Source organism: Siphateles boraxobius, unplaced genomic scaffold (assembly GCF_051911475.1).
Source record: "Siphateles boraxobius isolate OS27281-9 unplaced genomic scaffold, OSU_SipBor_1 15, whole genome shotgun sequence".
NCBI classification, from domain to species: Eukaryota; Metazoa; Chordata; class Actinopteri; order Cypriniformes; family Leuciscidae; genus Siphateles; species Siphateles boraxobius.
This window is the reverse complement of record NW_027508755.1, coordinates 4,391,124-4,403,818: the sequence shown is the minus strand read 5'-3', so window position 1 is coordinate 4,403,818 and position 12,695 is coordinate 4,391,124. Positions and strand designations below refer to the sequence as shown.

The following is a 12,695-nucleotide window of genomic DNA, read 5'->3' as shown; positions in this document are numbered from 1 at the left end:
CACCTGTGCACAAACAAACACTCACACGCGCCACTCATGACACAACATTTGTGAGGAAGACCACCACCAGCAATCCACCCTTGCTTAAGCCGCTCAGCTCCTGAAACAACAGAATTAAGTTACACACCTCAGGATTCACAGTTGAACAGACACAACTCACAATGGTCACAGTTTGAACAGACACTTCACAAAGACAAAAATTGGAATATAGATCTTCACACTTCCAAGGTGGAGATATTACAAATTTCAATCACCGTATACAAATAACTGTTACAAAAGAAAAGGAGAAATAATATAAACCACACACACACACACACACACACACACACGGCAGCAAATTTCAATCCAATAGTCAACAGCGAAGCAACAGCGCCCCCAGACGGTAGTCCCACGCAGTCCAATCGCACGGAAGCTAAATCGCCCATGTGGACGCGACCAATCTGAAATCAATACATCTTATGGCTGCGATTTTCGGGAATCAAACCAGTCAGGCAGACATAAACAGGCAAAGCTGAGGGCTCGTCCAGTCTATTGGAAGGACCACGTATGCGCCGACGACAACCCAGCGCTTCCGCATTGAAACGCGGACACCTGTACTAGCCATGCTTGAATCAGCCTCACTCAAACCTTTGACAGAGGAGGGACAACCTCAACCCAATGCCTATGGAAGCAGAATAGTCTCAATTATAATTCACGCAAAAAACATCATTCACACATGCGTAGACAATTTCACATGCATGAAACCTAATTCACGTACACACAAAAAAAAGTTCACGTGTGTGAAAAAAATTTGTATTCACAAAAAGCAATTCACATGCGCAAAATAAAATTATATACATAAAATAAATTTCACAAATGCAAAACACAATTCGTAGATATACAACTGTGCACAAAAACCTTTGAATGTTTAAAATGTACGAGTATCGCCGTGGATGCGTGTGTGTGTGTGTGTGTGTGTTTTTGAGACTTTCCTGACAGCACTCTCCTCCTACACAGAGTCGTCGTACTCTTTGGCCAATCAGATTTAAACTTATCAATCGGCCAATCAGTATCACGTGAGGGCGGGCCTTCCTGCATGTTACGTCATTAGCTTTCGACTACAGTTCATAAGCAGAGGTATGTTTGATCGGTTCATTTCTGTGCGTTTACTGAAGTTAAATAAGTTCGAGATTAGTTTCGCATGCTGCCCTGGATTACGGCTGAATAACAACACGAGAGGGGCGGTGACTCGTGACACCATACACACCAGCCAGCCAACTTATATACACGCTACTTATATACACGCTACCCCACTGATAGGACGAAGCTCAACGAGTAGACGAACCAACCACGTGCAGGCAAGGAGAATTTCATTGAGCCTGCCACATTAAGATCAGTCGTACAATCGTTTTTACGATCTACTTATGCTTATGATGCTTTTGGGAAACGCAGCCCAGGACATTTCTGATTCTCTGATCTCATACTGTGTATAAGCCTTGCATTTATGGGTGTTTCTTATTTATCATATCCATATCCGTCCAGCCCTGAGTTTCCAGAGCACGCTGATCCAGCGCCAGAGCCCGTTGATCCTGCGCCAGAGCCCGTTGATCTTGCGCCAGAGCCCGTTGATCCTGCGCCAGAGCCCGTTGATCCTGCGCCAGAGCCCGTTGATCCTGCGCCAGAGCCCGTTGATCCTGCGCCAAAGCCCGTTGATCCTGCGCCAGTGCCCACTGATCCTGCGCCAGTGCCCACTGATCCTGCGCCAGAGCCCGCTGATCCTGCGCCAGAGCCCACTGATCCTGCACCAGAGCCAATTGATCCTGCGCCAGAGCCCACTGATCCTGCGCCAGTCCTGTCCAGCCCAGAGTTTCCTTTGCCGCTGGTCCTGCTTAGCTCAAAGCCCTCTTCACCGCTGGTCCTGCCCTGCCCAAGACCCTCTTTGCTGCCGGATCCCCCCTTTCCTGTCAATTTCCCCATTACATTTTTGGGGGGGGCGCAGTATACCTGCTAGGGGGGCCGCGGAGGTCTCTCGGACAAGGTTCCCAATGCCACCATGGCCACCTGAAAAGACAGCTCCGCCATGGCCACCCGAAGGGTCAGCTCCGCCATTGCCACCCGAAGGGTCAGCTCCGCCATGGCCACCCGAAGGGGCAGCTCCGCCATGGTCACCCGAAGGGTCTTCACCGCCATGGCCACCCGAAGGGCCAGCTCCGCCCTGGTCACCCGAAGGGTCTTCACCGCCATGGCCACCCGAAGGGCCAGCTCCGCCCTGGCCACCCGAAGGGGCAGCTCCGCCATGGTCACCCGAAGGGTCTTCACCGCCATGGCCACCCGAAGGGCCAGCTCCGCCCTGGACGCCCGAGGCGTTTTACTCACCTCTGCACTTGATTCAATGTAAATAAACTCACGTTTGAATTCACTTACCTCTGTCTCTGTGCCAGTATCCTGACAGCAATATATATATATATATATTTTTTTTTACTCATACTGCAGTGCATGCTGGGTATATATATATATATATATATATATATATATATATTGCCACCATTGTTGAGAGACGTGCTGATTTGTGATATCTCTGTGTTTCTAAAAGACAGTGAAGCGTTTTTTTTTTTTTTTTTGGTTGTGGTGTTAAAAAAATATTTCTGTAACTGATTGCTGTAGTTTCACAGTGGTGTTAATGTAACACTTTTGATACAGGATTAAACTCTGAATAAGATTAGTGAATGAACAGGCTATATGATGATTTTGTCGTCATAATCAATATAACAAATCGCATTCACAAACAGTGTGTGTAAATAATTGTGTCTTGGAAAACAGTTCAAGCAGCAAGATAAAAACTAATGTTAAAAAGTCAAGGGTCAGCATCCCAACTAAAGCAAACACTGATCTCCATAATGGTAACTTCAAACCAAACATTTTAAATTAAACATCTGAACAACATCTTCTTTAGATGTATGACAGAAATAAAGTCATACTGGTTAATAATAAGTGTAATAATGTGTAATGGCTGGAAGTCAGTTGTAGGTCTTGTGTTTCTCTATTTTTTGTTCTTGTATTCCTCTTTTCTTCAGTGATTCTGCTTGTTAACAGCAGGTGTTCATCACTAATGCTCAACAATCACTTAGTGGTCCAGTGGAAATCTTTTTATGTACTATATTTATTTAGTGGTTTCAAATGAAATAAGTTCACAGTAATACTTTGCTCATTAATTGTGCACTATAAATTTTAATTAATACATTTAAATGACAGTTGGTCCATTTAAGGCAGTCGGTTTCTGCAAGTGAAATTAGTTACCTCGAGTTTGAATTTTTTAAATTTTGTTCCCCTGAATTGTGCCGAATTCTGACCCCCGACAAATTATTACAAATGATCAGGTAGTGACGATTGAAGCGTTGTAAATACTTGTGACGTCATATACATCTTATTCTGCAACGTGGAATTTTCTGTGAATGCAAATATAGAAACTAGAAGAATAACAATGTACAGTACAGTAAATGTTAAAATGATTATGATAGCAGTTTGCAATATTAGCATTTTTTTTTGTACAGGTAAAATAACTGAAAGTGAATGATACTGGAAGACAGAACATTTCTTTCAACCATGCTTTTTATAACTGATAGCGTTACAATATGTTTCCAAAATAGTATTCTTAGCCATAAGTTTAAGTATTTAAGTACACTTTATTAGTTAGTTGCATGTAATTATGCATCATTTATAGTTATTACTACAGTAACTACATGTAAAATGTTTAACAGGGACACTGTAAAATAAAGTCTTATCAAATATTCTTACATTAGGCCTTTTTAAATGATTTATAGATGTTTGAGTGAGTGAAACACTCAATTATCTCTAGATGTTAATATATTGCTGAGTGAAACACACTATATTTACTCCACCACATGTTTTACTCCATAGAGTAGGTTTATTCTGAATAAAGTGATTTGAAAAGGCATGGAGATCAGCGTCTACGTTCCCTCCAGGTTCCTCGACCCCAAAATAGTTTCCCTATGAAAAAAAGGAACGTCAGCATATTAATAAGTCCATAATAACATCAATCATTACATAAGCACTGTTGCCCAAATGAACACAAACCTGAAAGCTTTAGCTTGTTTCTGGAACAATCTCAGCTTCTCAATCTCTTCTGATAGTTTCCTCAGATCGTCCCCCTCAAATGTCGGAAGCACTGGGTCCTTGATTGTGGAAATACAAGAATCAACACATTTCATAACGAAGAATCTGCAGAAATGCCTTTGAACGTGTTGAACACCACAAACTCCTGCAGAATTGTGATATAACTGAAGTGTTGAGCACATATACGCACTGCGTCTGACAGCAGTTTCCCGATCAGATCCTGATCCGTGTTTTCAGGAGCCTGATGGAATCGGCCTCCTGTTTTATGGGCCAGACACTTCAGAAACTCACTGCCCGATCTGTTCAAAAACATCACACTATTACGTATACATTCAAAGCAACATTAGTTATGGTCCGCTTTAGACATTCTGCTATTCAAGCCACTTTACAACTACATGATGTCAGCTTATTCTACTAACCCAAGCCCTAACAGTTTACTAATACTCTATGAGAGGTACTTGAGATGTAGTTCAAGTTCAAGTTCTCATTTAAAAACAACCACAGTTGACCAAAGTGCTTAACAATGACAATATCCACACAAATAAACAAGTAACAACACAGTAGAGAATGTCTCAGTCGCAAAACTCACATTGACAAGTTACTAATAGTTAGTAGAAAGTGGGCCATTGAAATAAATTGTAACCGCTGAAACTTCAAGTAGAAGTATTTTTGATCTTAGACATATACAGCAAGCTTTGTTCAGCAAGTTTAAACTGCATAAGATCTTTGGCTTGAAAACCATCTAAGGGTGTGTTAACAGGACAACAATTTTTGTAAAGTGCTACCGTTTTTTCCTGTGCGTTCTTGAAACTTTTCACATACAGACGACAACATTGTCAAAACCATCCCAGTTCACATGGATCCGTGAAAACAACTTAAAACGCTGTATTAATCCTGCCAGACCAGTAGATGGCGATGACACTTTGTAAAGAAACACTAGACATCTATAGACTTAACACATAATACACATTATGTCACCATTCTCACAAATTCACGTTTTTGTAGTTTACACAGAGACGATAACGGAATAATTTTTCAAAACTTGCACTTTGAAACCCGTTTTCAAAAGTTTGCGTAATTGAAAAGTTAAATTGAAATGCTGTTGTGTAAACGCCCCATAAAATTAGATTTTGTTTTAATGCAGATGATATAAATGTACATCTAGCTGGCTGATAGATGAGGACTTGTTAAAATTGCAAGGGTGTTGTTATAGGCTTGGAAGAATCAGTAGCCATGTTTCCATTACAGATTTGCGCCAAACTTTTGCGATTTTTTCTAAATGTCGAAAAAAAAAAACGATTGTGAAAGGACGGCGTTTCCATTAACTGATGTTATGCGACTAAAGCGTAATTTTTTCCTCTCGCGATAAGTCATTCCAAAAATCATGGCGACGGATGTTGCTAGGTTTATGTCTATCGCAGCCATTGCACTGGCCATTATTATTAATCAAAGGAGACATGTGTGTGTGATCCAATCATTAATGGCAAGGAAAGACCCTTATACTCGAGAGCGGCACACATGAGGAGTTTCTGGAAGTTTCTCCTACATTTCTGCTTCAAGCTCTTGATTGTGACATTTCTTTGACGTTTAGAATCCAGTATTCCAGTAATTCTTTTGTCTTTTATGAATTTAATAAAGAACTCTGCCTCGTATTCTGTCAGGTGACTGTAAATGCGCAAAAACTGTTTCCATTTCCTTTTTTGCGAAATATTTCTTTTTCGAATTGCCTGAAAGACCACCTCATGTGAGCAAGTGCAACTTTTTTGCGATAAATGGGAGTTTTTGCGAAATTGATGTGTTTCCATTGGGCGTATTTTTAATTCCCAATTTTAATTTGCGCAATTTGAAGGGTAATGGAAACGCGGCTAGTGAGAAATTTGCTGGAGAAAAATAATCACTCGCCGTATGTCTCTAATTTTCTATGACTCGCTGCTACATACACAGACATTATTACATTCTAGTAAATAAAAAAAACATTCATAAAACACAAAATCGGTTGCCAAAGTAACATTTTCTGTGATGAAAGCCGACAAAGAATGTCCAGAATCACACCAATAACCAGGGTGCGAACTACAGGGGAGCTCGGCTCCCCTTAATAAGACATGGGCTCCCCTGAAAACGTGATTTGTGTAATTTTAGGGGGTTTCAAAAAATATTGACAATGTTTTATTTTGACGTGCAATTTCAGTTTTGTGTAATGTTATCATCGTATATCTAAAATAGCAAAAATATCATTCATTCATGACGGCGATTTAAACCTAATTCACTTCAATAAAGATAACTATACATGCTATTCTTGTCATGAGCATCAAGGTGTGGTGGCGCTGCGGTGCAAATTCCAATCATGGTTTGTAGGCTACATGTTAACTCAAAGATTCGTAGAAAAAATATAAACGGTGGAGGCCATTGATCTGCGCGCAATGTCCTTGAAATCCATTCTGTGTTAAGGTAAGGCATGTTATTCCCAATTATGGGACATTGACCTGTCATGGTGGTTGAGTGCGACGGTGTGGACGGTGAAGCTCTTCTCTCGTCTCATGGTCTCGATCTCTCTCAGTATTAGACTGTGGCTCGAGTCACTCCTTCCATCACAGATCAGATACAGACCAACATCATCTGACAAACCACAGCCGGCCTGAGCAAAGAAGCGTTACACACAGTCACACTTACTTACAAACACCAGAGCAACTGAGGCCCTGTTTACAGCTGGTATTAAGAAGCGTATTGGTGGATCGGATCACAAGTGTACGGCACTAAATACAGGTGTAAACGGGTCTAAAACACTTTGAGTTTATCCACTTTCAACCACCAGAGGGAGTGAAAACACATTTGACCGGATTGCTTTCGTAGTGTAAACGCTCATATGATCGAAAGTGTTCAAACAGCCACAAAACACGGTCTTCTATCCGTCTACTGAACTAACGAACTCTAACATTATGAGAAGAGCTCTAGACAAACGGGATTTAAACTTTGATGGCTGGAGACCCACGTTTGATTTGAAGATGAAAAACACACCAAACAAAATGTCTTTCACCAATCCTGATTTCTAACACACACTCACAGCGTTCGGCTGGTCTTGTGTCAGTCAGAGCAGAAACTAAAGCTGATGATCTCTGTGTGTTTCTCCGTCGTCTCTGGTCGTGTTCGTATGTAAATTGCGTGAGCTTATTTCGTCCATTAGATGAAAAGATCTGAAAAAAACTCATCCATTACCCGCCCATAAACCCTCCTCTTGAAGAAATCAGGACAGAAGTAGTTGAAAAATTTGTGACTACTTGTGATCCGATAAACCAAAACCCATCTTAATACCAGGAGTAAACAGGGCGTAAAAGTAGCCCAATTCTGCGGGAAAACCACAAACTTGGCAACCCTGAATGTAACACACTAAGTTAGTATGTGAGATTAGAATAAGTGTGTCCCAAAGCATAGTGTGTTGAAAAGAGTATATCAGAAGTTTCCATGACCAAAAATGTTCTTATAACAAAAATACGTTTTTGGGTTGAATTGACCAATCCCGATGATGTTTTCCAGAAAGCCATGTGATAAGTGTGTATAAAGGCAGTTATTGTGAGTACCTGCAGCGCCTGCAGTGTGTGTGAAGGCCCGTGTGGAGTGAGCCGACTCAACCACTGCACTGCCTCCACACACTGATCCTCACTGGACTCCACCAGCGCCGGCTGCCACACACACACCCCTCCAGAGAACGCCAGCAGGGTAAACCTTACACACACACACACACACACACACACACACACACACAGTCCAGAAAACTCACTAACCATGATAGGAGGCAAGGATAGGAAACTTGCAGGTGTATTATGAACCCATTTCACATTTCTAGTCTGGTTTTCACCTTTCTGTACTGCGATTACGGTTTTAATTCTGTTTTACTACTGTTTTTATGATTTGTTGTATTTATTGTATTTATTTATTGTATGCACCCAGTGGAGAGCGCTCCTAATTTCGTTGTATTGTAAAGTACAATGACAATAAAGTCATTCAACGAAATGTGTCATCACAGGCCTTGTCCACACTAATACCTTTCCGTTTGAAAACGTTGCCCAAAGTGGATAACTTTGAAAACACTGTTCTCGCGTTATAGTCTGGACTGTGAAAACGATATTGTGCTAAATAAAATGATCATGCACAGTTAAGGTGAATTTAGTTTTCCAAAAGTTTTTAAACGAAAACGCCGTTTTCAAATATATCCGGATTAATGTAGACGTATAGCCTCAGTCTGTGAGAAGGGTCCATTCACTCCATCCACGGCATGAGTTCAGACCGGGACTGTCTGTTCGGCCAATCACTGAAGGACAGGTGAGTGTGAAAGAGATGTACCTATATCTCCCTCTATAGAGCAAAACGAGCCCCCTCACCTGACGCTGTTGGCATGCAGCTGATCCCAGATCAGTGCGGTCAGTCCCTTCTGGAGTTCAGGGAGGAATGAGGCCATTGATCCGGACACATCCAGCAGAACACACACGTCCTTCTCCAGCACGGATCCGAACATCCGCCTGCTGCCTGCTCACACACGAGAGATACACATGGCAGGAGAAAAGGGATTTGTTCTTAAACCCAGTGAGCTTCTGTCTCCTCCCTATCCTTCAGGAACAGCCTTTGAGCCCTTAAAATAATGCCTGTGCAAAAGAGCACTATGTTTTGAAAAAGAGCCGTGCTCTAATTTTAGTGTTTGGTACTGGAATGATCTATATACAGACACATATACCACCAACCTGATCTCAGGAGAAAAAATTATTTTCTCGGATGAATGTGATTCCCATGGAAATTTATGATTTTTAGACAATAACCCAAAGCATAAAGGTCCACTCCAAGCAGATTTTATGAAAATATATGAATGAGATTGTATGAATTCATATGAATTAGCCACCAATTTGGCAAAACATGAAATAGTTGCGAACTGTAAAGAGAGAAACACATGATCCTTTAGTACATCACTGTAGCCTTTTAACGGTAGATGGACAGTTGGTGCGCTTTTTAATTGCATTTTTCCTTATCAGATATCTTAGTAATCATTATAAATTAGGTATCATTCAAAATACCTGTGGCTGTGAAAACCATTTCATAACTGGACAGTGAGTTACTATGAAAATGGCACTTTAAATCTATTTAGCGGGCTCAATATTAAAACTTGGTTAGGCATATGGCCTTGATTTTCTTTTGTAAAATATAAATGAATGCATAATGAAAAGAAACTGACTTTAGGACTCGGCAGAAACAGCTCATTTTCTTCATATATAGAGCTATAAGGCCATCTAGTGGCAAGAGTCATGAAATATCTATTTATATTATTATTTTTCCACAAGAGGTCGGCAAAGACACCCAATGAAAGATATTTTGAACTGAATTAAAAGTTTTAGGCATGAAGTTGTGAGTTATTTTTAATTTAAGTTGAAAGAATGTGAGGAATGTGCAAAATTTCTATTTATTTATGATTTATTGATCAAATCTAGTAATTTAATGGTAAATAAATTAAAAAAGTCTTCAAAAAATAGCATTAAAAATTGAACAAAATATGATAAAAAATTAAATTAAATAAGCTTTATGGAGAAAAAAAGGCTAAGTTTAGGCTTCGGGTCATTTTGGGTCATTCAGCTTTCGTGAATTCTATTTATATTCAGATCTATGCTCAAATATAGAAGTGACGGTTGGCAAACAGACTAATCCATCTCGCAAAGTTTTCATCTAAAAGCAAGCACACAATCATATTTCACATTCCTCCCAGAAAGAGCTAAATAAGAGTGCTAGTTGTGTTTAAGTTTCTTCAGAGTGTGTGTGTGATGAACACCTGTACTGTACCTGTCAGTAACCACTCCAGTCTTCTGCTGTATCGCTGCATCAGTTTCTCCGTCTGACTGAGGTAGTGCTTTAACTCTCCAGGAGTCAGATGCAGGTGTTTCACAGCCCCCTGTGATCAACATCAGGACAAACCGTACAGTGAACATGCAGAACACACATATTCTCAGTATGACTGGCGTTACACAGCACTGGGCTCACATTCAGGAGGATACTAGGGAATATGCCGCAGTATTTAGCAGACACTCTCTTCTGGACGGACCGCACCAGTTTGTTGTGATGGCAGCATTCAGGTCCAGATATCAGTTTGTGAAGGTCCAACTTCAGATTCTTTATACCAAACCTTTTCAGCCACTTAAAGAGCACACACACACACACACACACACACACACACACACAAAACACATAGATACTGATAATCTAACGGTGTAATGTAGCAGTTTGAGCACATAAAAGGTCAAAGCACAAAGTCCCTCCAGCGGGAGTTATTCTCTATGTCAGTGTCACTGTTTTTAAACTCCCTGAAACGCCTCCAATATAGTCTTGATTTTCTTTCAGGAACGAACAACACACTGATCCAACCAATCACAACACACTGATCCAGCCAATCACAACACACTGATCCACCCAACCACAACACACTGATCCAACCAATCACAACACATTGATCCAACCAATCACAGCACACTGATCCACCCAACCACAACACACTGATCCAACCAATCACAACACACTGATCCAGCCAATCACAACACACTGATCCACCCAACCACAACACACTGATCCAGCCAATCACAACACATTGATCCAACCAATCACAGCACACTGATCCACCCAACCACAACACACTGATCCAACCAATCACAACACACTGATCCAGCCAACCACAGCACACTGATCCACCCAACCACAACACAATGATCCAGCCAATCACAACACACTGATCCAACCAATCACAGCACACTGATCCACCCAACCACAACACACTGATCCAGCCAATCACAACACACTGATCCAACCAATCACAGCACACTGATCCACCCAACCACAACACACTGATCCAGCCAACCACAACACACTGATCCACCCAACCACAGCACACTGATCCACCCAACCACAACACACTGATCCAGCCAATCACAACACACTGATCCACCTAACGACAACACACTGATCCACCCAACCACAACACACTGATCCAGCCAATCACAACACACTGATCCACCCAACCACAGCACACTGATCCACCCAACCACAACACACTGATCCAACCAACCACAACACACTGATCCACCCAACCACAACACACTGATCCAGCCAACCACAGCACACTGATCCACCTAACGACAACACACTGATCCAACCAATCACAGCACACTGATCCACCCAACCACAACACACTGATCCAACCAATCACAACACACTGATCCAGCCAACCACAGCACACTGATCCACCTAACGACAACACAATGATCCAACCAACCACAACACACTGATCGAAACCAACCACAACATGGTTTTTTTGAAAAATGTAAAACATGGAAAAATTATGTTTTTAAACATTCAAGTATAAAAATCTATTCTAGTAAAACCTAAAACGAAAATCAAGACTTTGTAAAAGGGTATAATATAGTTTTCATAACCTAATGGGAATGTTAGCGAAACGTTTTTAGAACTTATTTTGTTAACTGTATAGTGTAGAATTGGGGAAAATTAAGCATTTTTATTTAGAAAATTAACAGGATGGTTCATACAGTACAGTACCTGTTTAGTTGAACAGATGTCTTCATGTTTTGGCAGTTTAATGGTGTTGATAGACTTACGCACACTCTTGGGTTTTGGATATTTCTTGAAGACAACACCTAGATAAGACAATCAATGCTATTTGACACAACATGAACCAGAAATGGATATGAGATATGGATAATGGACATATCACATGTTTACATGTTTCTGGCTATGATAAGACAAACATGGAAAATCCATTTCCACTAACCGATGTTGCCGTCTTCCATGAAGAAGACCGACTGAGACACAATGGTTCTCCTCTGACCAGCAGACTTTGACGGTCCAGCTGGTGTGCTGAAATCAGCTGACTGCACTGGAAAAAAATCAAAGACTAAAATAAATACTCTGAAAAAAAATGAATGCACCATGATTCACATAAATAGCCCAGCGTTTAGTCTGAGAGGCAATCATGTTTTAGACTGAGACAAATATAGACATATTTCAGTGGTTTTGTCCATCCTTCTGTTAGACTGTCTCACAGATCAGTTATGTTGAATATCTGTCAGCTGTTAAATTTAACTACACAATTAGATAATACCAATTTAGGTCAAACAATTACCAAGCAATGTTTAATTCTGTTCAGTCTGTGCTGTAAAAAGGTCACATTAGCAATTAAAGAAAAAAAACTTCAGCAAAACATGGTCAGGTCAAAGTGTCTGAATAATTTTCGGTCCCCAGTGAGAATGAGTTAAAACAAACAGTTCAGATGGCAAATAAAGACCATTTGGTATATGATCTCTAATAATTGCAGTCAGGATGTTGGTAAGACGTCAAACCTGCTGGGATTTCTGCTTTAGAGCTGTTCGGCCTCCAAGCCAACCCGTTCTGTGCCAACCTGCTCATCTGTCTGCTTTCCTGTTCACATCATACATGATCAAAAAGCCTTCATAGTGATCTTTTAATGAGTCCCTTAAAGAGACCTTTTTTTAAAAATCCTGTCATAATTTACTCATGCCAGTTCAAACATCTATGACATTCTT

At 40.8% G+C, this 12,695-nt stretch overlaps 1 protein-coding gene across 3 annotated transcripts in view; it reads right to left on the bottom strand.

The window, feature by feature from the left end:
* Positions 1–3,570: 3,570 nt before the first annotated feature.
* Positions 3,571–12,695, bottom strand: part of vwa3a (von Willebrand factor A domain containing 3A) — a 50,360-nt gene continuing 41,235 nt past the window's right edge. For 2 of the 3 annotated variants that reach the window (XM_077230691.1, XM_077230690.1), the window contains exons 23-33: positions 12,492–12,570; positions 11,924–12,028; positions 11,692–11,789; positions 10,129–10,281; positions 9,931–10,039; positions 8,490–8,634; positions 7,689–7,833; positions 6,597–6,748; positions 4,304–4,412; positions 4,075–4,172; positions 3,571–3,987 (exon numbers count right to left, since the gene is read on the bottom strand). In XM_077230691.1, coding sequence (XP_077086806.1) covers positions 3,948–3,987; positions 4,075–4,172; positions 4,304–4,412; positions 6,597–6,748; positions 7,689–7,833; positions 8,490–8,634; positions 9,931–10,039; positions 10,129–10,281; positions 11,692–11,789; positions 11,924–12,028; positions 12,492–12,570 — 1,233 coding nt within the window. In that variant the 3' untranslated portion in view covers positions 3,571–3,947. The remainder of the gene's footprint in view (positions 3,988–4,074; positions 4,173–4,303; positions 4,413–6,596; positions 6,749–7,688; positions 7,834–8,489; positions 8,635–9,930; positions 10,040–10,128; positions 10,282–11,691; positions 11,790–11,923; positions 12,029–12,491; positions 12,571–12,695) is intronic. The other variant, XM_077230692.1, reaches the window with a different exon arrangement.